At 42.8% G+C, this 25412-nt stretch overlaps 1 protein-coding gene across 7 annotated transcripts in view; it reads left to right on the top strand.

Moving 5' to 3' along the window:
- LRRC7 (leucine rich repeat containing 7) overlaps nucleotides 1-25412 on the top strand; it is a 164789-nt gene that overhangs the window by 75189 nt on the left and 64188 nt on the right. For all 7 annotated transcript variants that reach the window (XM_065673047.1, XM_065673046.1, XM_065673044.1 and 4 more), the window contains 4 exons: nucleotides 1351-1468; nucleotides 2385-2463; nucleotides 3153-3242; nucleotides 5693-5749. In XM_065673047.1, coding sequence (XP_065529119.1) covers nucleotides 1351-1468; nucleotides 2385-2463; nucleotides 3153-3242; nucleotides 5693-5749 — 344 coding nt within the window. The remainder of the gene's footprint in view (nucleotides 1-1350; nucleotides 1469-2384; nucleotides 2464-3152; nucleotides 3243-5692; nucleotides 5750-25412) is intronic.

The following is a 25412-nucleotide window of genomic DNA, read 5'->3' as shown; positions in this document are numbered from 1 at the left end:
GTACCTGCCAGCATTGGGCTTGAAGAACCTATTGGCTACTTGATCTAAAAGATACATCCGTTTATTCGTCATTTGAGCCACCTCTGACCTGGCGATGCAACGTGCCTAAATCTGAAATCCTTCCTCATGGCTGCTTCCTGCTAACATGGTGGTTTCATTTGTTTTCCTACGGGGAAGGTGGTGTATGAGAGGGGTGTTTCATGAAGAAAGCAGCCACGGGAAATTCGTGCTTTCAGCATCATTTATTGATTGCTTTAGGTTGAAAGAAGAGTTTGGTTTTGCAGTGGGAATTCTGACATATTGTAAGGTTTGAATCTGAGTTTGAAGGAATGTTAGAATCAAGTCCTGTTAGAAGGGATGTTAGAAGGGATGTTAGAAGGGATGTTAGAAGGGATGTTAGAAGGGATGTTAGAAGGGACGTTAGAAGGGTTGTTAGAAGGGATGTTAGAAGGGATGTTAGAAGGGATGTTAGAAGGGATGTTAGAAGGGATGTTAGAAGGGATGTTAGAAGGGACGTTAGAAGGGTTGTTAGAAGGGATGTTAGAAGGGATGTTAGAAGGGATGTTAGAAGGGACGTTAGAAGGGTTGTTAGAAGGGATGTTAGAAGGGATGTTAGAAGGGATGTTAGAAGGGACGTTAGAAGGGATGTTAGAAGGGTTGTTAGAAGGGATGTTAGAAGGGATGTTAGAAGGGATGTTAGAAGGAGTGTTAGAAGGGATGTTAGAAGGGATGTTAGAAGGGATGTTAGAAGGGATGTTAGAAGGGTTGTTAGAAGGGATGTTAGAAGGGATGTTAGAAGGGATGTTAGAAGGAGTGTTAGAAGGGATGTTAGAAGGGATGTTAGAAGGGATGTTAGAAGGGATGTTAGAAGGGATGTTAGAAGGGATGTTAGAATCAATGTCAAAGCATTTTGTTTCTTAAAGATAGCAAATTTCTTCTGCATACAGTCAAAATATTCTAAAATCTATCATGAAATTGAATTATAAAATCAAATATTTTAATTTACCAGAGGCCACAACAGTGTTTGATTAAATTTGTCGCATACAAAATATGTACCTACAAATATTGATTGCCGTGAGTGTGAGTTTTTGACAGAAAGCTCTTTCTGATCATTCCTCTGTCAATCAACTGCTTTGCTGCTTATTCCTTCCAACTGTGTTTGTGCTGTTTCTGATACTAAGCAGCCTGCAAGAATATCTTCTCAAATAATGGCTTTTCACACTACTTTTTGACTATTGAATTCTTACGTAGCAAATGTAGGTTTGTGATATTCGTTGCTTCTGTGTGTAAATATTGATCCCAAACTGCTCCTTTTCCTGAATCACTGTAAAGCATCTTCTTGTGTTGCAGCAACTGTTCAACTGTCAAGCTCTCCGCAAGCTGAGCATCCCAGACAATGACCTTTCCAGCCTGCCAACCACTATTGCCAGCTTGGTGAATCTCAGAGAACTTGATATCAGTAAAAATGGTAAGAGATTGAAAGTATTTGAAGGAATTGTAATGACTGTGAGGTTCTAGTTCCTAATGGCTCGTAAACTTGTGTTCTAGAAACTTGCTGCTATTGCAGATTATGTATCATTCCCCTGTCTGGCACTTTTGAGAAGTCTGGCTGATATCTACCTCATACACTTTTCTCTAAATAGAGTAGAGTTTGCTTTATGCTGTGATGGTGTGTGACTGATGAACATTGCAAACAGGAAGGCTCCTCAAGGATCCCCAAGGACTATTCCAAATAGGAGTGGGAGACCATTTTCCAGTGCACTTATGCCCCATTCCACTCTCTGAAGTGGCCTAGCACTTTCTGGGCTCCTGTGTGATGTACTTAAGCCTATGAGGCTGCAGGTGAACAACTGCCAGGATTTATATAGGCAGTGATTAGTTTGCTGAGTGTGTTCCCAAATTAGGCATTTACGTTCTATCCCGTTATATTGATGAGCCTAAAAGCCTTTGCTTGGCTGAACTTCAGTGTCTTTGTTTTGAAATTGAGGCTTAAGCACTCAAATTGTGAAAGATTCCCCCTTGGTCTGGGCCCGGAGGCTCTCAGGAATATATTCATGTTCTCCAGCAAAGAGAAGGAGGCAAAGAAGGAAAATAGTTTGGAAAGAAATGAAAGGCACAAGTCTCAGTACAGATGACATCACTGTTTAATTCTAGAAGGTTATATAAATCAAGCATTAGCATAATAGTTTTATACAAGCCATAATATCTGCTCCGGTGTATTTATTCAGTGCTTAAGTATCATCTTTTACACTATAATACTAAACCATATGTGTTCTTCCTGTTATAGCCTAAGTCTGATCTGAAAATGCCAAATGATTTGTGAACAAAACAAGTTAAACAGGTTTTTTATGTGTGTATGACAACCCTTTCAATATCTTTTTCAGGGATTCAAGATTTTCCAGAGAATATTAAATGCTGTAAATGTTTAACAATTATTGAAGCCAGTGTCAATCCGGTCTCCAAGTGAGTATCAATACTTTGTATCCTGCAAAGTGACTTTCAATGTAAAGGCATCATATCAAGTTCATTTGCAGGATTAATCTAAGTTATTTCCTTGTTTTAATATATCAGGGTTGATGCATCTATGAAACGATCTGTGTGCCATGGAACAAATGTGGTCTTTCCACAGAGTAAAGAAAGCGTTGGCAAAGCAATCCATGGGATGGTGCCTTTTGAGCACAGGGGCTGGTGCTTAATGTGTTTGGGAAGTAAGGCAGGCTGCATCCCATATACCCTCATCTCCTGGTTGGGACCTTAGCAACCCTTATTCCTTCAGAAAGCTTGCCATAATAATAACCCAACCTCTGTGCTGCAATCCCATGATTTATAAACTGGAGTGAGGGAGATAAAAGGATGACATTTTACTGTTTCAGTTAAAAAAAAGAGATAGAAAGCAAGCACCTTTGACTTAAACCCCTCAGCTGGGAAGGGAGGAAAGGCTGATGGAACTTGATTGTGCAAGGTATTTGCATTCCATGTGGTTATAGCAGCGTGGAAGAGATGAAAGTGGGCAAAAAAGTTGTCTGTAATGAGTTCTGCTTGAGAATTTAGGTAGAAAAAGAAGGTGCGAGAGAGTCATCTTTCTAAATATACATTGTTGTCATTTCCATAGCAACTTTGGTGGGAGCATTAAGCTTTTAACTGTTTTTTAGGCTGCCAGATGGCTTCACACAACTTCTAAATTTGACCCAGCTCTATCTAAACGATGCCTTTTTGGAGTTTCTTCCAGCTAACTTTGGAAGGTAAGAATTAGTCATCAGAGTGTGTTGCTCTTTCATGTGAACCCAGTTTCAGCTTTAAGGGAGCATTTTAAAGCTGTATTCTTTTCAAAAATAAAGCTAAATAAAAGAAAAAAAAAAAGATTTTGGCTTTTCAGCCCTGTTTTGATGAATGATTGTTTTTAGAGAGGATGTTGTGTCAGCAGGAATTCTATGATGAAGCGATGCAGTTTGGTGGTTTAGGGAAAAGGTGAGAAGAGAGAGAAATTGAAGAGGAGACCTGTTCTTGATCAAATGTATTATTAAATTGTGTCAAGGGCAGAAAGAACAATATGGTTTATGCCTGTTGAAAGCTGAATGGAAGGAGAGTCAGGAGGAAAGAAAGAAATGACTGAACATGGTTGAGTAACCAAAGATAAAATGTGAAAGCCGGAACAGAGAGGAGATTCAAAAGACAGCAGAGCAGAAAGGCTGGAGAATGAGGGTAAAAATAAATGCAGCAGAAGCTGAGCCAGAAAGTGTTAGATAAGGACAAAGTAAGGGGAGGAAATCGAAGTTAACACAATTTGCCACAGCCAAATCGCAGTGATCATCCAGTCAGGCAGATAGCTCAGAAGCCAAAGGTTTAGCAGAGGAAATCCATGGTGGTGTTGCGGAATTCCCCCAGGATAAGTGTTTTCTATGGTCCACCCAGCACTTGCATGTGTGTGTGTTATTGTTCAACTGGGAACATCAACTCAACCCTCCAAAATGAGCACAGGGGTGGCAGAATCTGTGCTGGAAATCACAGCGGTCTGCTCAGGCACAGAGAAAGTGCTGCTTTATCAGCACACCCTTGATGCGGCTGTCACTGACCCGAGCTGAGTCGGGGCTTTAGGCTGCAATGGCCACTAGAAAATGCTGCTTGAAGGAGGAGGAGGAAGAGAAATTGTCACTGTTTGCGTTTGAGGAGTCTTTGGAAGAGCAGAGTACATCCTCGACAGGCTGCTCCTGAGGTTTGGAGTCACGCAGTATGCTCAAATTCACAGAATCATAGAATAGTCAGGGTTGGAAAGGACCCTAAGATCATCTGGTTCCAAATGAAATAGGAAACACCCTCAATTTATCAGGTGTGGGGTGTCTATATCCATTGTGCTCTTCTGAAGCTGTGCTGGTGCTTTGTCTAATAATCTCTGTGCTTCAGCACATGCCTCATATTCTAACCCTCTTAACAGAAAGCACTAACTCCTTGTTTTTCCATCACAAACACATAATTTATCTACACAAAGTGATGATAGTTCCTTGATGATTATTTTGCTTCTATTTTATCTCTTTGGTATCTTGCATTTCCAAAACCTGCTCATATTTTCAGAACATCCCACATTAGCATACAGACATTGCTTTTTTTGATTAGCTCTTTACCTGCATCTCCCTTCTTGCTCTTCTCCATATTTTGGTGCTTTCTTTATATCTTCTGGTACAGGAAGATTCAGTTGGTCTGTGACAGTCTCATTTAGCCATGCAAATAAAGTCAGGAACAGTGCTACCAAGCAGCATGTAAATGTCTTTCCGCATTTCTCATTGAAGGTTCTTTTTAGTCCTGGTTAAGCACAGCAAGGACTTGAAATGTTTTGTGTTTAATTTGGTAGGACAAAGTAAAATCATAGTTTTCTAGAAGAGCATGATATCGGGAAGCCTGAGGCTCCATGAAACAGGAAACTGGTGTTGGGCTGGACAGAGAACTATCTAAAGCTTCGTTGGGGTTCTATAGACTTCTCTCACAGCCACACGTTTGCACTTGTGGCACTAAAGGACCTGGACTGTAGAGACAGAGTGATAAGAAGTGGAGGAGTTTGAATTGCTGGAACTCACTGTCCTCCTTCCTTCCCGTTATTCTGCTTCATGAGATTTATTGCTGTGGCTTAAACAATATTGCCAGTTGGAGTTTGCACAGTGACATGGGATTGTGAAGTGTTGTCGTGTGCAGGTTCTAATTCGTGCCAGCACTTGAGCACGTCTTGCTCCTGTTTGAAATACAGCACACTCAGGGGAGATCTGTTCTGTAGATTGGTCTCCCTGTGTGGAGCCATAGAATTCAGTGCTCAAAAACTGCAGAAGCTGTGAGCTGAATGGGGTTTGCTTTTTATCCCTCACTACATCTGGAAATGTTTGAGAGAAACTTTTACTATGTTTGCCTTATTGGAATAATGACTAAAAATAGTTTAGAATTACTGTGAAATCCAGATATGTTTCAAAGGCTTTCAGAAGAGATCAGGTAAAGACAGATAACATCCTTATCTGAAGCTCTCTGACCTTGCATGAAGCTATTTGGTTCTGAACGCATTTTGGCCCTATTCAACCCCACAATACCCAGACATCTCACTCTCATGCATTAAGCAGGCTCTGTTTCTGTTGTAGTAAGTAGTTTGAGCTCATTCTTAAGGGTACCTGAACTAATTCATTGAATGAACTAATTCTTTTCTATCATATTTCAGACTTGTCAAATTGCGAATTTTGGAGTTAAGAGAAAATCACTTGAAAACTCTACCAAAGTAAGTGGCTGAATAATCGCATACATCTCTTCCACCTGAAATTTCCCAAAGGGCAAAACATTTGTATTGTCAGCAATGCAGTGACATTGTTTCTGCGAAGAGTTATTTTTTCATGGTTTAAAGCAGTTCTGCTGAAGGTTTTTAGCAAAAAGCAAACATACAGTGGAAGATGGGGACTGGTACATTTACATTAGCTGGCTGTAACTCAATATCCAGACTCTATGACGTGACATTTCAAACTGAGATGTGAACAGAAATCGAAAACAGCAAGAGATAACCCTGGCCAGTGACTATGTGATGCATTTTCTTTATCAAGAAGGAATCTGATGTATTGAACGCACTCAGTGTATTAGTAGGACAAACTCCTCAGATGATGTGTACAGAAGCTGGATGTATTGGGTGGGTTGCAGTTCTGTGTACCACAGTATGGAAGAAATGCCCATTTGGCAGTGATTTTTGATGTTATTCATCAAAAAAACAAGTTGCTGTGTTCTGTTGCTATAATATTACCAACATTTGAATGATATTTTGAAAAGGAAACAGTAAAGAAATGAAAAATGAATCTGTCCACATCCCATGCTGAATGTGGGACGTTGCCCTGCACACAGCAAGCAATGTTACGTGCTCTGACTGGTGTTACATGGCTGTTTTCTGTATCGGGATATCCAGTGCATGCACAGGGATTCGGGGGTTGTTAGGAATGAGGGGTGTATATCTCCATTGTAAGTGAGGCTTGTGGTGGCTTTAGGCTGTATTTGTGAAGTGGTGCGAACACTGCAGTGCATATTATTTAGCTCATTTAAAAGGGCACTTTTTAGCAAGCATGCAGTTCTCAAAAGCTCCTACTCAGGCATTTTGCCTCTAATGGGATATAGCGACATTTTCGCTACTTCCCGTGGGATTTATCCACAGCTCTTCCCTGTCTTAAAGGAAAGCTATTTTTAAAGGCAATATTCTTTTATCTGCTTAAAACACTTCTTTTGTATAAACTTTTCTTTCCTCTGTTCTGAGTACATTTACCCTATTGAAAAACAGACAAAAAAGCTTCAATCTGGTATCAAAGTGTTCATCTGCATTTAGAAATCAGACCTGTTCAGGACAGCAGATTTGCAGCCTTTGAGGTCTTTTATCACTCATAAGGTTGTATCCACACTGTATATATTCATGTTATCTGACTGCCTCGGGAACATCAGTCTCTCTTAGCTGGGAGTTACAGTCTTTGCATGCAGAAGGTTTTGGTTGGAATAAATGGATGTGTGTGTGCTAGGGTTGGAGAGCTGGGATTCCACAGCAGAACATTTTTGATCAAATGAATAGTTTTATCTTTCTAGACTAAATCTCATCGCATTAAAGATGATAACAGCGCTGTTGCTGAATTCAGTGGAAGCACAATAGGGAATGTGTCATTGTTACTGATAATTTGGGGTGGGGTTTTTTCTGTGATAGATGGTGTTTAACAGGCAAATTTTGCCAAGTTTTACAAGTGTTTGGAATATTCATACCTAAGCACAGTAGCCTCTGCTTTCAGTAGCACTAAGTGTGTTAAGGTGGCTGAGTGTGACTTTTCCCACTCCCTGATTCTGACAGCGAGGAGGTGCTTTGATTCGTGTCACCAAAGGAAGCGTTACTTGGAGACTTTTTTGTTCTCTGCTCTTTGCTATGGCTGAAGCTTTGCTATATGCTGCTGAGATCAACTGGAAATCAAAGGGTTTGCTTATGCAGATGATATGCTTGAAAGTGCTAGATGGAAGGGACAGCTGTGTTATGGAGTAGAGGAGGAAAGTTGACAAGGTCATTTTTACATCAGCTGGGACAAAAAAAGGGAGATGGATGCATTTCTGGGTATCTTTTGTCCTGTGCAAGCAGAGAAAGGTGCACAGTGTAATGGGAAGAAAGGTGTCAGCACATGTTACAGAGTAATAATACATCTGCTTCCTTCTCAGGGTGAATTTGACCCTTTTTATTAAAAGCATCTAAAGCAGCATCTTTTTACGTACTGGAAAGGGCCTGGAAAGATGAGGGGTGAGTGTGGGAGGTTGTAGGAGAGTGGTGAGGCCATGGGCAATGCAGAGCCAGGAATGGGGCAGGTGGAGCTAAAGCAGCACTGGAATGGCATTCAGCCTTTACAGGGAAACAGGAAAATGTTGAATACCAGCCTGGTTTATTTTCTTTGTCAATAAGAATCTGAAAATCATGACGAGAAAGCTGTGCCTACAATCCCAGAATTGTTCAGGTTGGAAAAGACCTTTAAGCTGAAGTCCAACCATTCCCCAGCACTGCCAAGTCCACCATTAATCCATGTCCCTAAGTGCCACATCTACATGTCTTTTAAAACCCTCCAGGGATGGGGACTCCACCACTGCCCTGGGCAGCCCGTTCCAATGCCTGAGCACTGTTTTGGGGTAGAAATCTCTCCAAATTATCCAGTCTAAACCTCCCCTCGTGCCCTAAATTTGAGGCCATTTCCTCTCATCCTATTGCTTGTTACTTGAGAAGAGACCAACCCCCACGAACCATCTGCAGTTAGGGAAACAAGCGCAGTAATGAAGTCAGAATATACCGTACAATCTAGTTACAAAGCAGTGGTGCAGGTTCAGCTGTGTGCTTAAAGGCTTTCTTCCTTATCCAATAATTTATTAGATGCATCATGAATGAGAAAACCTGATGAGGTTGGTAGCTTTTTTAGCAGTTCTAATGCAAGACAAGACATGGAAAGGAAGGCAAATAAATAATAATATTATAATTTGGCTTTTAAATAGGTGTGAAATGTATTGTGAGACCGTTCCAGGTAACTCCTGCTCTGTAGTATTACTTCAAAGATGTTGAACAAAAAGTTACTGGAAAGCAGATGATATTTCCTCCTCTGTTCTGTGCTGTCAAGTCTATGTATAAAGAATTTTTTAAGGAAACATTTAGCAGTTTGGCATAAACAGGAATTAGATGTGCTTTGTGTTCACCACAGCTCTAATTTTGCTGTATTTCATACTCAATCATCAGTCGAGATTGTTGTCAAATGTATCCATAGTAACTGAATGCAAAATGTTCTCAAGTTATTATAAGGATATCAGAGGAAGCGAATGCAGGCTATGCTTGGCTGAAGGGTAGCTCTAACCAGAGCAGACGTCTCCCGAGTGTTTGTCTTGAATGCATCATGCTTTAAAAAGGCGAGCTTCCCATCGGTGTATTTGTTGTCCTAAGTTAAGGCCTGCAAACCGTGTCCAAACCTGTCACTGTGTTCCCAACACTTCCCTGACAGACAATCAGTGAGGCATTGGTCATAACCCATTGTGCAGATCACTCTGATTCCCTCTGACAAGCAGACCACACTTTTAAACCGATGCTGCCGGGTTGGATCCTGCCTGGCTGGAGATGCCCGTCCCTCTTTGCAGATGGAAACCTTGCAGGATGTGATGGTTTCTGTCAGCAGTTTTCCTCAGAAGATACTCCTAGGCTTGCAGATATTGCTCATGTACTGAAAGTACTTGTATGTTGAGCCTGTAGATCTTCACAGTCCTCTTTAATAAGCTCCTTAGTTTATTGTCTCTCTTCTATGGTTTCCTTAAAGATCATTATTGATACAGTATTCAGGATCCTCTGAACACTTAGAAATATTTGGAAATCTCTGGCCAGTAAAGCAAACAACTTCTAATATTTTATTAAAACTTGAATTCGTGCCACAAAAATAGAAAAATCTGGGGGTTTTGTCTTGAGTTGCTGTGAAATGGTTCAGAGTATTTGTGAGATTCTGACTGAGTTTCGTATGTTTGCTCAGTGTTACCTCCTCAATCACAGGGCTGTCTTTTGGCTTGGAGAACTACCTAAGAAATCTTTTATTGTTCTGTTTGGATAAAATTTACTTGATCTTTACTCACTGTAACAATGTGTGATATTACTGTGTAAGAGCCCAGGGTAGTGTTTTATGGGCTCCAGTAGCTCTGTAGCATCCCTGATCCTGCCCTCCTGAAATACGTGTTTGAGGCCAGTTGCTGGTGATGGTTTTGGTCATTCTGCACCCAAGCTGAAGCCATTTGACTCAGTGGATGGATTCCTGTTAGCTCCAATGGGGTTTGAGTGAGGCAGTTTGTGCTTCAGTGTGTCATTATTCTGTGTTTGAGCCATTTCTCAGAGTGGAGAGATGGAATTCCTGGTTTTCTATCCTAAGTAAGGATTGAACCTGGTTGGGAAGAGATGAGAAAAGAAAAGGATGCTGCTAAGGGAGGAACCATGTAGAGGACTGTGGCAGAAGACTTGACAAGTCCCACAGGTCCTGTCAAGGGCCCATCTTGCCCTCAGTTATGTTCGTGGCAGTGATCAACACTTACCTGGCAGGACCTGCATCACTTGGTATCTGTAAACCTCTTTCCATCAACATGCCTTTCTCTATTCTTCATAACCAAACTAGCCAGCATGTGCCCCAGCTCAGAGCCTGACTGTTGACAGTTCCTTCTCCTCCATCCTCCATCCATTCATTTAAAATTGGTATTTTTTCCAATCTTTGGTCATTTCTTTATCCCTGTGAAGACCCTCTCTGATCTCCTGCTTAGATTAAGAACTTTGAGTGAAGGAACTTTGCATGTATCTCTTGGAAATCCTAGAATCCCAGCCTGCTTTGGGGTGGAAGGGACCTTCAAGCTCATCCAGTTCCAACCCCTGCCACGGGCAGGGACACCTTCCACTAGAGCAGCTTGCTCCACGCCATGCTGGTCAGTAGCTTCAGCTTGTGCTGAGCATGTGCAGGAGGGTGAGCACCAAGGAGCATGCTGTGACTCCTGCTGTGGCTTCACCAGGAAGGAAACAGCTGTGACACACTTGAGTGTGCACATGTACGGACAGCCCAGGGCAATGTGCACTGAAAAGAGATTGTCCTGAGCATAAAATCAGGAGGATAGGGGGACCCAGTGAGCATCTCCGCCTTTCCTTCCTCTTCCTCAACAGTCTGAGCTCTGCTTGTTTGTCAGAGTTTTATCTGTGTGGGTTGTTCAGCATTAGCTTGTGTGGGTGGTGTCCGTGAATGCCAGTGCATCTGTCAGCATCTCTGGGTTCAGCTTAACAACCTGTGATTACAGTTGCACTTTTCATCTGCTGTGTCTGATGAAACAGAAGACACCCCACTGAAAGGTTTTTCTCAAGTTTACAAGAAAAAAATACATTTAGTTGCACATTTCAGTTCTGTGTCAGAGCACATAGAATCATAGCAGCACATGCTTTGGGGTGGAAGGGACCTTCAAGCTCCTCCAGCTCCGACCCCTGCCACGGGCAGGGACCCCTTCCACTGGAGCAGCTTGCTCCAAGCCCCTGTGTCCAACCTGGCCTTGAGCACTGCCAGGGATGGGGCAGCCACAGATCCTCTGGGAATTCTCCTCTTAGACCTGCCGTTATAGGGAGTTACTGAGAGCACAGCCGTGCACTAAGTATATCTGGCTATTTTAGAATCATGCTGGTGACTCAGGAGTGAATGATGTTTATGACAGATGTTATGAGTGTGTGTGCCTCCGGCTTGGTGAATCAGGGGTTCACATTGTTGCCCCAGTATTCCCACCTCGGTCCAGAGAAAGAGCTTCTATGCCTGTGTTATGCTCTTCTTTGTTTCCTGCTCTCTTAACTGCAGCTTGAGCTTACAAGGCTTTGCCTCACCTCTGACCCAAACCAGAGTGTTGTTTTCCTGTACAATGCCACATTGAGGAGATTTTAACCTGGTGGTGAAATAATTATTAAGCTGGGAGTGTCTGTGTTGATGCTTTTGAAGCCATTTACCAAATACCATTGATGTTTTGAAGCTGTGAACTACACTTCATTGTAAGGCCACCCTTTAGGAATGGCTGTGAGTATTGGACACTCCTGTAGGAACCACAGAATGCTCTGATGGTGCCTTTCTGTGCACTCCGATGCGCAGGATACTCCGCTTTCTCCGAGGAGGCAGGTAGACGACGCAGCACTCCGTTTGCCTAAGGCTGGTAAGTGCATTGTGCTGAATGTGTGAGAGCTCAGGCACTGAGCACTTTGGTTGGTGTTGACTGGCACAGAAAGGGAACTTTTTGCAGCCGTTAGTTGTTTCGAACCAGTTGAATGGAAGTTCCCAGTGGCTGCAGATGCCAAAGTCATGTTTGTGCTGCCCACACTGTAGGAAACAACTTTTACATTACGGTGAGTCAACCTCAAGTCACGCAGCAGCAGCAGTGCTGGCAGGCAGCCTCTGGGGTTGATTGCTCCAGTCCTGGCTGCAGTTTTAGGCCTGGTGCCCTTTTTCTGGCTCTTCAGTTGTAATAGATGTACTGGTAGGCAATGGACCTTCCAACTGCAGTCTGATATGCTCCCAAAATAAGTGAAACCCAAAAGTTTGTGTTCAATTTGGGAATAAATCCAGAATATTGAAAACAATGTATTTCTATTGCCCTTCTACCAAAGGTCACCTGGTTAAATCCTAGCATCGCTTTCCCATTTTTTTTTCCCTTGTAAGTGCTAAGACAGTTGTATTACGCAGAGTTCACATCAGTGCAGGCTAAATTTTCATCTATATTCATCTCCATCTTCACTGTTTTCCAGGAGCTTGAATATAACTTTGTTCTTGTGTTAGTAATGAAGATGCATCAAAGACCTGTGCCCTTGTGTTGGTGTTCAAAGGAGGATATTCAGGCTGAAGAAAGAACCCCCACAGGAGAGAAGAGGGAATCAGTAAAGCCAAAAATATCTTATAGCATAATTACACCGGCAGATTTAGGAAGCAGAGATATGTACAGGCTAAATATAACTGTGTATTTTGTGTGTGTCTGCTTATATACACAGACAGATACAGATATACGGTATACATGTGTGTGTATATACACACTTCCATGGACTTACTTATAGAATCATGGAATGGTTTGTGTTGAAAAGGAGCTTAAAGCTCCTCCAGCTCCAACCCCTGCCACGGGCAGGGACCCCTTCCACTGGAGCAGCTTGCTCCAAGCCCCTGTGTCCAACCTGGCCTTGAGCACTGCCAGGGATGGGGCAGCCACAGCTCCTCTGGGCACCCTGTGCCAGCGCCTCAGCACCCTCACAGGGGAGAGCTTCTGCCTAAGAGCTCAGCTCAGTCTCCCCTTGGGCAGGTTCAAGCCATTCCCCTTGGCCTGTCCCTACAGGCCCTTGTCCCAAGCCCCTCTCCAGGTTTCTTCCGTTGGCGTGCAAACACAAGCCTGGTTGTGGTGTTCGCGCATTATGTTAGGACAGCACAGTGGTTGAATCAGGATCGCTCCGAGTTATTACTGTAACTGAAGTAAATCAACCATTCTTCAAGCAAATCTAATAGCTCAATTTACGACTGATTTGTGAAAGGAATGTTGAAATGCACCAACAAAAGCTTTCCAGTTTCTAACACTTGTTTTTAAGCCTGGTCTGGTTGCTTCTTTCTATGGAAGCTCATTAATTTGCATTGAGCTTTATGTTTTGTGCGATTAGGCTTTGTCATCAATATCCACTGCTCTTCATAGCAACAAAAGTCAGCTGACCTGCCACTGCCAAAGTGAATGGTTTGGGACATTAAGATCCTGTTGAATTCCTGAGATCAATCAAGACCGTTTCATATCTCAAGGAAGACTCCAGAAACCTGTGCTGTTGCTCGCACCCAGCAACCTGCCTGCATGTTCTCCGAGCTACTTCAGTTTACCCCAATATCTTTGAGTAAACCGAAGGAGTTGGTGTGATCTCTGCTCTCAGAGCTGCTGGGGCTGAGGGAAACATCTCAGGGTTCAGTGAAGATCAGTGAAATCAAACAGCTGCAGCAAGCCACGTTTGTAAAGGGTGAGTCACTTGTGGCTGAGGAGCCATGGTGCTGGTAGTTTATGAGAAGAGGCTTGTATTTGTGGTACTCGCCCTAATGACTCACTGTTCCCCCACTGAAGCCGTGGCTTCTCATCTTGTCTTTGCTTTTCCTGACAGTAGGTATTAAAGCTGTTGTTTTGTGCAGCACCGTGCTGTTAGGAAATGATGTACAACAGCGATGTTACCAAAGGGATTGGTTCCTACCAGCTAACGTTAGGGGAAAATGTTTCTCTTGGTCTTCAGCTCCTGCTCAGAATTAATTTGCTTTGTGAGGACTATAAGTTGTAGATCAAGTTCTCGAGTACAGCCTCTAAAAATGGAAGAATGATATAATTCTGAAGAGGAGAGCAATTAAAACTGGGTGATGTTTAGTTGTACAGTGCACAAGGTCATGTACTGAGGGACTAATAGGAATTGATATTATAAATTAGGAGTTCTTCAATCAGAAATCATCCTGGAAGAGGGAGACACGAGTGTATTAGTAGGATGTAAAATGTCTGAGTCATTGTTCTAATAGAGTCGTGAGAGTGCCAAATGGTCTTTGTTGAAGTATTTTCACTGGAGACAAAGAAGTTTCTGTGACATCGTATAAAAAACAAGGGAGACCTCATTTGGAAAAGCTCCAGATGAAATACGGATGGGGAAGAGCTACAGAAGGTCCTGACCTCGTAGGAAAAATGATGAATGCAGAGTGTATTATGTAGAAGGGCCCTAAAAATACTGTGTTCCTTAATCTAAGAAGACAGAAGTTGAGGGGAGATGGGTTGGTGTTTGTCTCTACACGCACAGTCAATGTGTAGGCACCTTGGAAGAGGATGATTTCTTGTGTGTGGTCATAGCAGAGTAACAAACACAGGTAAGCTGGCCCTGAGGGGCAGGAGGGAGAAGTTTCCAAAGTATCAGACTCCTCAGTCCCTTCTCCCTTCTCTTTTGAGGACTGAAGAGCATCCCTCTCCATTTTGCTGAAGGACAAAAGCAGCACTTGGGGCTCTGTTCCTGTATGGGGGTGGGTCTGCTCATGGCCGGAGGGAGGCAGGAGGTGGGGGAACCAACCATGGGGGCTGCTCCTATCTCATGGCTACTGAAGGAGCTGGCCCGGAAGGTCCCAGCACACTGGGGGTGAGCATCCAGTGCCCTGCCCACCAGTCACCCTCCTCCTGTCCCCAAGCTCCAGTTCTCACCAGGAAATTGGGGAAAGATGAAACTCAAGGAGCATGTTTTGTGGTCGTGATGGTTGGTGTATCGAGACATCGGATCTGCTCTGAGCACACAGCAGGTTTCGGTGGTTTTGGCTGGAATTAACCAGAAATGGTAAGTTTTTATCACAAATTATATAACTGCATTATAAGACTGCATTGATCGGCGCTGATAATAGTCCTTTGAATGTGCTTGCCTGCGTTGTTCTGTTCTTTGTTGCTTTAAATCCATACATTTCTGACAGATACTGATTTTCTTGTTACCTCTCTGTCCCCTTGGCTTGGGATTATTTTAGTGCAGTCTTCCTGCATTGCCCAAATATTCCATACCTGTCATCTTACTCCTGGGTTGAGTCAGGAATAAAGGGACTTTATGGACATGATGACGATGATGAGAGGATGGTTTGGGGTTTTAGTCCTTTTCTTCAAATAGCCATTTCATATTGATGTGTTTTCAGTCTTAAAAGATAAATCAATGTGGTTTTTTCTTGATTGCACAGCTTTAGGCTCTGATTGCAATAAAATACAACTATGTGAAAATAGAGGCAATATGTTTTAGCCACACAGTCTCATTTCTGAGAATTGCTGCCAGTTATGTTTGCTGTCTAATTCAGCACTGGAAAAACCCTTGTTGAGACTTAGCCGTTGTCTGTAACCTTCTAGTTGGCTTTTTTTCTGCAAATACATCAAGTCATAATGAATCTCGGGGTTTTAATTGCCTCTACCTACTTTACAACAGTACTTCTGTGCCCTCCAGTTCCACAAGAGTGGTTCTTCAAAACTCTATGCAAAGCACACCTTCCTATCTTGTGTAGTATTTTACTATCAACGCTGGACTATCTTAGTATGTTTTCTTCCAACCATTTGAAAGCACAGAGGGTCGGTCTCATCTAAAATTTGCCATGAAACATATTTCAAAGAGAAATGGAAACAAGAAGGACGCCATCCATTGAATGTTTTCCTTCTGGATAATGAATGAATCTATTGAAAAAAATATATTTGTTCATATATAATGATAGTATCTGGTTTGGCTTCACACTTGAATGACAAAAGCTGGGAAATGGAGAATCCTGGTTTTCACCCAGAAGAATTTACTCTTAGGGAATTTCACAAAATGGAATTTTGTCTCTCCTTTAAATTCCAAGTGTACTTTTTATTCTGTAAATATAATGTGGAAATTTTACATTTATCTCTAACATTCTGTCTTTCCATGTCTGTCTTTCCTCCAAAATTTAGAGATAGAACCATAGGAAGTAGAAGCTTCACAAAGTGGTGCTGGGCAGCGAACAGGTTCCTTTTCCCCCTGGACAATTTATTTATTTGTGTAGGTATTTTATTTTACAAACCTGCCAAATCAAAGATGTTATGAGTCCTGGGTTGTGATTTCTTTCATTCCTTGGCCAGCTGCCTGGCCATACGGTAACTCTTTCACACCTGCGAAATAAGCCAGACTATTAAACGCTGCTCTGGGAATGTCAAACTTTGAACTGATTCCACCACTAAGCTCTAAAATTCATACGCCAGTTATCCACAACCGCAAAATACCTGTCAACAAAGGGGATGGAAACAAGACAGAGTGGTAGAGGTTGTCCTGTTCTTCTTGTAATTGTCATAATACGTGGGGTTTAAATGACTTGTAACTCTTACTTATGCTAGTTATTTGTTAAAAGTGGTTATACTGTGTGTAAGGAGACTCAAAGGATCAAGGTTTCTAAGCAGCAGCAGAACCCCTGTATAAACAGCACGTAGTAATTTGGTTTTTAAACAAAACAAAGGGAAGTAGGCCAGATTCTTCCTTGCCAGAACAGATATAATAGTAGATGTTCTGCAGAGGTAAAGTTTGCAGATTGGAAGTATCTAAAACCAGTCCAGTGATAATTCTTGCACCTTTCTGTACGTGGGACTTTATTCCAAGTGGAGAAAGCAGGCAGAATATTACAGTTGAGTCACTTCTTGTGTAGGTGCTGTGTGTGTTGAATGCTGACAGTTCTCTGAAGTAATGATTTTGGTGTAAAACTGGCATATGTCACTTAAAGCGTCTTTGGTGATTTATCAAACTATTGTCTGAAAGAGTCAAGTGCAGTTATTTTGTCCTTATTCCCTGTTTCAGTGCCACTTTGCTTTCGCTTTTTGTGATAAGTATGAACATTTCTCAGGGTTGGCAGTGCTGAAAGGCAGAGGGGAGAGCCCCACTTCCTTCTGGAGTTCCATCTCACAGGAGTGAGCCAAGATACTGACACAAGATTTGAGACATCTGAAAGGTCAAAATCCTGTAACCATAGGATCTCAGACTGATTTGAGTTGGAAGAGGCCTTAGAGCTCATCCAGCTCCAACCCCTGCCGCAGGCAGGGACCCCTTCCACTGGAGCAGCTTGCTCCAAGCCCCTGTGTCCAACCTGGCCTTGAGCACTGCCAGGGATGGGGCAGCCAAAGCTTCTCTGGGCACATTGTGCAGAATTTGCTGAACAAAACTGATGCCATTAACCTGATATAAAAAGCAATCTTGTGACTTAAGAACATTGGTCCCCTTGGCTACAATAACATTTGTGTGTCTAAGATCCTTAAAACTTCCAAAATCCTGGTTTAGGAAGTAGATTTGCAAACACTGCAGGCTGGCGTAAGTGAGTTGAAGTCAGTGGAACACTTTATATCGGCTGAGAATCTGTCCAGACGCATCTAAATGCAGGTTTGAAAGCCTGGCTTTAGGCTGCTGCTGTCTGAAATGCTGTTCCACTTCCCTTCTCACTTACTACAAAGATGTAAACTCTTTCCCACACTTTGACATTCCAAATATTTTCATCATTCCTGGTGACCTGTTTTCTTCAAATACCAACTCTGGCAGAGTTTATTAAATCATATTCCACAAGACTTACTCCTTTGGCACTACATTATTAAAATATTGCCAATATTTTAATAAGCAACTACTATTACATATTGCCCCTTCAGGCTTTTTGAACTGAATATGCTTGCTGCTGAGAGAAGATGCAGGAAAATGTGTTATATTGTTTTCATGTCGTAAGAATGCTCTTCCAGCATATGTGGTGGGTCAAGGTGGTTGGAGAAACTGCCTTCCTTATTCTTGTCTAAAGGCAGGGGTGGCATTTTTCTGGCTGTATCTCCAGTAAGGGACACCCGGGGGGAAGGTGCAGCTGGAATCACAGTGAGCAGACACCAGAGCTGCTTCTGCCAGCTCGGACCATCCTCACGTTGCTCAAGCTGCAATTAGTGCTTCTTATCTGGTGATGTTCATGCTGCACAGTTTTAATGTGTCAGATGGGCAAAGGGAAGACACAGCAGAAAACATGTCCAGGCCTGTTTCATACACCAAGTATTTTGTATTATCACTTATTTGCTTCCTTACAACTTCCATTTAACAGATGCAAAGGTGATTTCTTTCTTCAGAAGGGTTTCTGTCTGCTCATTAGGATGAATTTCAGATAAAGACTTCATAGCACAAAGTGGTTGGAGGGGAGAACATTTATAACATGGCGAATCACCCAAACTCACTCTCATTTGGTTCTTAATTGTCCCAGAACACTCAGCTCCTCCCAGAACAGCAGGAGCTAAACCCTCCCAGGATTCCCTCTGGCTGGTATTAATGAGGTCTGGTTCGGTTAAACTTAGACTTTGTGCTCTGCTTTCCTGGTTTATGGTGTGCAAGGAAATCACTTGTTATGCTCAGAACACCCTAAGTCAGCATCCTTTTAATTTTCCTTGATTTAAAATAAAGTATCTACAGAGTAAAACTGCCGGCACACAACCCGGACTGAGAGGAACTCAATGGAAGATGACTTCTGGAGTGCACTGAGAGCAGGATGAGGTTTTACCTGCCCTCACTGTTGGAGACCTTTTCTTTTCCCCAGCTGGAACAGGAGACTACTCAAAGCACATGTTCCCCTGCTGCAGAGCTGCTGCAGCGTTGACTTGCACACAAGTCACCCCTCCCCTGAGTGCCTGGACTCCCTGCACTGTGCGTCCCTCTCCTGTGTTACCTGTGAGGTATGGCTCAGCCTGATGCCCTGGGACAGCGCATTTGTCCCTTAACGGGCTGTTGGAGTAGGGATGGATGGTGCGGAGCTAAACACCAGTAGAATGATGTTTGCAGTTGTTGCCATCCTTATCGAAGTGAGAAGCAGTGCCTGCAGCTGCTGCAGGTGGTTTATTTATGTCATCAGGAAAGTGATCAAGCAAAAATCAGTGCCTCTCAGCTGCTTATGTTCTTACACATATAAAATGTGATTGACAATGACTTGAAAACTGCAGAATGCTGATGTCTGGGGAAATCACAGTGGTCATACGTTCTTTAGCAGTTACATCTTCCTGTAGCTGGTCAGTGAGGTCTTTTATGAGCTATTAACCTTTGTATTTCCTGTTGACATATGTTTGTAGGCATATGTGGCTTTTTAGCATGTGTGGCTTTAGCATGTGTGGCTTTTCCATCCTTTGCTCATTTCAGTGTGTGGCAGTAGAGATCATCTAGGTCTTACAAACTGTACTTCTACAGCTAAAACTGCTGTAGATCACCTGTGAAGCAACCAGCCATTCTTCAGAGGTCGTATAACTACATAAGGATGCTTTACATATGACAACAGGGGCTGTCCTTCTGGTTTTTCATTTTCTGAGATGCTCTGTGGCATCTCTGACTGCTTCCATCCTTCCTCCTCAGTTGATATGCACTTAGTTACCGAGTCATGACATTTTTCATCTCAAATTCCTCCTTGTCTTTTTCTAGCACGTGCACATTTTATTTCTCTGGCTTTGTCTTTAGAAATAATCCTGGTTTTGTGAGTGCTCCATCCCTGGTGGTGTTCAAGGTCAGGTTGGAAGAAGCCTTGTGTGGGATGGTTTAGTGTGAGGTGTCCCTGCCCATGGCAGGGGGGTTGGAACTGGAAGATCTTGAGGTCCTTTCCAACCCTAACTGTTCTATGATTCCATGATCCCATGATTTTGATAGTGTTTGTGATGTCTTTAGGTCATATTTTGGTGTATTTTGGTATAATCTGTGTTGAAAGTAAAATTCTTTTGTTTTTTTGGGCTACCTGATTCAGTTAACTTTTAGACATTGGATATTCATTAACACCATTTGAACTTGGTTCATCCTGTTAATTAGTTCAGCTTCTTAAGTTAGGTCTTCTTCCTGCTGTGTGGCAAAGTAAATGGGAAAACAGGGCCCATACTGCATTTTCAGTCTCTTTATGTTCATTCACTCCATGCAAAACTAGTACATGGGGGTATAAAGCATGTGCTGAATTCTTTAGGGATCTGAATAACATATGGTATATCCTGGTGAAACATGGGTTATTTTTAGTCAGCTTCTAGTAGTGGGAAACGTCTGCTTCTGCTCCATCTTCAAGGTGGTGGAGACCCAGATCCCAAGCGCTACTCATTTTGCATTGATTTAGTGATATGTTTGAGTTGGTCAGCACTGCTGTGGCTGGTTCCTTTCCACTGTGTTATTGCCCCATAAACAAAAGATAAGTTGTCAAATACCTTGTTTACCAAATACTGAACCTTGTAAGCAAAAGCCCAAGGTGGCCTTTGGGGCAGTGGATGACACAGTCACTCCTGCTCAGCCCGGTGGGTCTGTCCCAGCACATGGAGCAGTTGGTGCTCTCGGCATGTCTCCTCTGTCAGTGATCCACTGTGTTTCTCTTCCCACACGCAGACAAATTGCGACAAAATCCTTGATCTCAGCAGAACCACATCTACTTCAATAGATGGGAATTTGCCTCCAAGGTTTAGTGACTGCTAAACCCTGGGACTCGCACTGCCCTCAGGGAATATTATATGTTGTAATATATATTGCTGGCGCTGGTACTTCGAGTGCTTTTAACTAGATAGACTTCAAAACATTGCAACCTTGAATTTTTCATCTTCAAGTTGTCCATTGAAATCAGCGTTTTATGGTAGATATGAGGTTAAGAAACACACGTTACTTTCTGGAAAAGGGGCTGTAGTTAAGTTGAGGCCATTTAATCCTGCAAGTGGGCACATAACTCCTCGTTACGTTATGGATAGCAATCCTCCAGATTTTTCTGAGGTGAACGTTATGAGATAGAAAACACCAAATGTTAGGTGGTAATTTTCAGTTTTCCATACCACAGGATCCTTCAGGAAGTGATCATAAGTGGGACATTTCCGGGTCACGCTGTGAATGCGTGCATGACGGGTGATATTCCTCCAGTATTCCAGAAAACAGTCATAAGATTCTATACAGAAGTACCATACGCATCATGTACTTATCATCACACCAATGACTCCACCCCAGCCCATCCTCCTGCTGTTACACAGCAGCAGCAATAGCTGTGTTCTGCTTATGCATGTAATCAGTTAGGCAGAAGTGGATCTGAACCGAGATTACGAATGTTCTTCCCCAAAGCTCTGAAAACTGTATTGGGAGAGAAATCTGTGAATGAGGGTCAAAACTGTGAAGGTATCACCTTTTTCTGCCATCCGTTGAGCAAACTGTTCAAACTGTGGAATGATTCATAACTGGGTCCTGAACTTAGGGGTTAATTCTAGGGATCTGATGGGTTTTCAGCAGAAACAAAGCTGAAGGGAATTTAGGATCCTGTGTGGAAGACAGTGTTTGAAGTCATGGCGTGGTCTTAAAAAAAGAGTTTTACACTTTGCACACAAACATTTTTTTCCCCAAATCAGGTGTCCCTGTGTTTTCCTTATGACTGAATCACACACGAGCTTGATTTCCAGCTTCCGTGTAAAGAACCCTTGTCCGTGGGGCACCAGGAGTGGCAGCATGAAGAGCATCTGACTGTGTTGAGGTAGTTCTCCCAGACTGTATTATGAGACCAACCAACTCCGGTACACAAAGGCTGATGGAGGCTGCCTGTTAGTCCCAGAGGGTTTGACCTGGGTGAGCATGATGGGTGGTTTCCCCTATGCTCAACCCAAGGGACACCGTGTACAACCCCACGTGTTGCAGGGCAGTGTTGCTGTGCCAGACTCTCTGCTCCTCACTTCTCTGTGTGTTAGTTAATAGGGCCTTCCAAGAGTACCACTGCCACAACTGACCAATAAAGAGCTGCTGGAGTTACTTGGTCTTCAGACACAGAACTGCTTTGGGCATCATTCTGGGGTCTCTGCTATATTCTCAGTTTTGTGCATTGCTGCTGCAGTTCTTCAGACCTTAAGTTCTTCAAGTCCTTAAGTCCTTCAATGCAGTTAAAAGTTGAAATGGATATTAACTGTGAGAGTTGGATAGGCATTAGGATATATACTATGAACATAATTTTAGATACTTTCTGTGTTACATGTTTCAGTCCATGGGTAACAGCATTTTGCATCCTCAAACTCAGTTTTTAAGCATAATCTGTTATTTTGGAGCTTGTATAATGTGTAGGTTCAATACTTTATGACAGGTTAATTTATACTTTTCGCCCTTCACTGCACACTGTACGTGTTTTATATTCTAGAAACTGTATGAATTATTTTGAGATTTACGTGGTTCTATCATGTCATGCTTTAGCCCTGGTTGAGATTTAACTACTCTGCAACAGGTATATTGCTAACATTAAGTATTAATAGTACAATGTAACTTCCAAACTGATTCATTAATGAATTTAAAGGTATATTGCAAGGTTTAAAATACTGAAACTGGAAGAGACTCCTGGATGTGATGTTTCAATGACTTTGAAACAGACTGTGTACAACAGGAGTGTGAGAAGATACTATTTGAACAGAGCAGATAGTACATACTAGCAGCATATTTGCCTTGATTTGCTTTTCATTTCTTCAGAAAATAATGGTATCCATCTATCATGAGCTCAAATGAAGATGCAGTTTTGTGTCTTGCTGCCCAGGACACAGTGTGTAACTGTTGTAACTTCCTCAGTCCTCCCTTAGAAGTACGTCACCTGAAAAGCAGGCATTGGTTGAGTAGCAGTGTCATATTGTACTTACCCCTGTGTAAATCTAGTTGTGTCCGATACAATGGCTTCTCACTCCTGAATTTTTACCTATTAGAGGTGTTTGTGTTATTTATGAGTACAGTTCATATGGGGGAATAGTGCAGATGTGACCAGAAGTTTGTGATTGCAGGTTTGGATAAACCTGCATGTCATCATCACCTCCTGTCTGTCAGAAAGCTGGCCAGGGTTTTGATGGGAATACCATGATTTCTTTAACAGAATATATGGCAGTTGACTTGTTTGTTCTGGCAGAATCTCTAAAGCCAAGGCTTGTTCTAAGTTATTTCAAGTGTTTGCAATGTGTAGATAAGCATCTTCTAAATATGGGCTGCATCAAAAGGAGCATGACCAGCAGGGCGAAGGAGGTGATCCTGCCCCTCTACTCTGCTCTTGTGAGACCTCACCTGGAGCATTGTGTGCAGTTCTGGTGTCCTCAACATAAAAAGGACATGGAACTGTTGGAACAAGTCCAGAGGAGGCCACGAGGATGATCAGGGGACTGGAGCACCTCCCGTATGAAGACAGGCTGAGGAAGTTGGGGCTGTTCAGCCTGGAGAAGAGAAGGCTGCGTGGGGACCTCATAGCAGCCTTCCAGTATCTGAAGGGGGCCTATAGGGATGCTGGGGAGGGACTCTTCGTCAGGGACTGTAGTGACAGGACAAGGGGTAACGGGTTCAAACTGAAACAGGGGAAGTTTAGATTGGATCTAAGGAGGAAATTCTTTCCTGTTAGGGTGGTGAGGCACTGGAATGGGTTGCCCAGGGAGGTTGTGAATGCTCCATCCCTGGCAGTGTTCAAGGCCAGGTTGGATGAAGCCTTGGGTGGGATGGTTTAGTGTGAGGTGTCCCTGCCTATGGCAGGGGGGTTGGAATTGGATGATCTTGAGGTCCTTTCCAGCCCTAACTATTCTATGATTCTATGAAATAAGGCAGCAAAAAACAAGCATGAAAAACATGAGAAAGTTGTATTAAGCACTATATGTGATTACCATGACTTGTAATGAATGCCACTGAGCTGTATCATGGGAGTTATGCTTTATGGTGTGTGAATGTTGTAAAACTGTTGTGAGCAAGGTTCATTTTCACACAGTATGTAGTAATCTCTCTAAATCATCTAGGCTGATTTTCATGCATTTGTAGGGCTTTGAGAACCATGTTCCATTATTGTTTGTAAAATACTTAAAAAATTATTCCCATTATTGTGAACCGACCATCAGGTCCAGTTCAGTAGCCCACATCACACTTATTCAGCCTGGAGAAGAGAAGGCTTCTGAAGGGGAGAGCTGAGAGCAGCTCCAGTGCCTAAAGGGGCTGCAGGAAACCTGGAGAGGGGCTTGGGACAAGGGCCTGTAGGGCCAGGCCAAGGGGAATGGCTTGAACCTGCCCGAGGGGAGACTGAGCTGAGCTCTTAGGCAGAAGCTCTTCCCTGGGAGGGTGCTGAGGCGCTGGCCCAGGGTGCCCAGAGAAGCTGTGGCTGCCCCATCCCTGGCAGTGCTCAAGGCCAGGTTGGACACAGGGGCTTGGAGCAAGCTGCTCCAGTGGAAGGGGTCCCTGCCCGGGGCAGGGGTTGGGACTGGGTGAGCTTTAAGGTCCCTTCCAACCCAAGCCAGGCTGGGATTCTGTGATTTTTGTCTCTATAACTCCTGCAGTTCTTTATGAATCACAGAATAGATTGAATGCAGTATGGATAAAGGTTTATGTGAAATTTGGGCTGCAGGTTTTATTAGTGCATCACTAATGTTGCATTAGTGCAACATTACATCATTTAAGCAGTGAATATTTAACTGAGCATTACCCATAACTGCACCTGTCCTGTTCCACCTTTATAAAATGACCCTACATTAAAAAAAAAAAAATATAATGAATCTCTCCATAAGAAAAATATAATTAATTACATGAAAGAGATAAAAATATCACCGGTTAATGAAAAATGTCACATACTATTCCCCAGTGTACCTTTGGCAGTGTGATTTATCTTTGATCTAGTACCAGCCAGCCAAAATTAATCTGCCCCCATACAAATGTTTGACTTTCTGATGGAAATTACACAAAGTGGTATTTAAAAGTTGCCTGCAGTGGTACAAACCAAACCTTCTAAAGCAGAAGCCTTTCTCAAAGGTAGAACACAGTGTGACATCCACAAGTCTTTACTGACTTGATTGTAACTTTGATTATTATTAGGTTTTGAAGCGCTTCAGTGCTTCACATTTCAAAATACATGATGCTGGCTCTGTATAAAGAGTGATTTCACGTGTGAATGACAATGGGGCACTGCTGTTTAGATATCTCCACTCTTGTGCTTGGGGTTTAGGGTCACTTGGGGAATTGTCATCACTAGAAGCCTTTGTAGACTTTAATGCAGAATGCATAGTCCTGTCTGTGAGATAAAGCTTTGTACCAGCTATTAAAAACGTGCATCACGTTTCCTGGTTCATAATTGTGAGAGCTTTGTGCAGTTCATATAACTGGAGAAACTTGGAACATCTGCATGTGTAATGAGCTATAAACTTGCCGTGATCCCAGGCTGGACTGTGTTTCTGGTGTGTTTTGAACAAAAATACTCTGATTTCCAAACCAGTAACTGGCAAACTGTGGATAAGTAAAAGTTGAATCATTTTTAGGAAGCTCTGGAGGCCAGGCTTGGCAACACTCACTGCCACGGAGTGCACACAGGAGTGAAGGGTTCTCCTACAGTCAGTGAGATTCCATATGGTAACCAGCGGGCTCATAGTCAATGCTTTTG

Source organism: Lathamus discolor, chromosome 3, assembly GCF_037157495.1.
Source record: "Lathamus discolor isolate bLatDis1 chromosome 3, bLatDis1.hap1, whole genome shotgun sequence".
NCBI lineage: Eukaryota > Metazoa > Chordata > Aves > Psittaciformes > Psittacidae > Lathamus > Lathamus discolor.
This window is presented reverse-complemented; position numbering and strand designations above follow the sequence as displayed.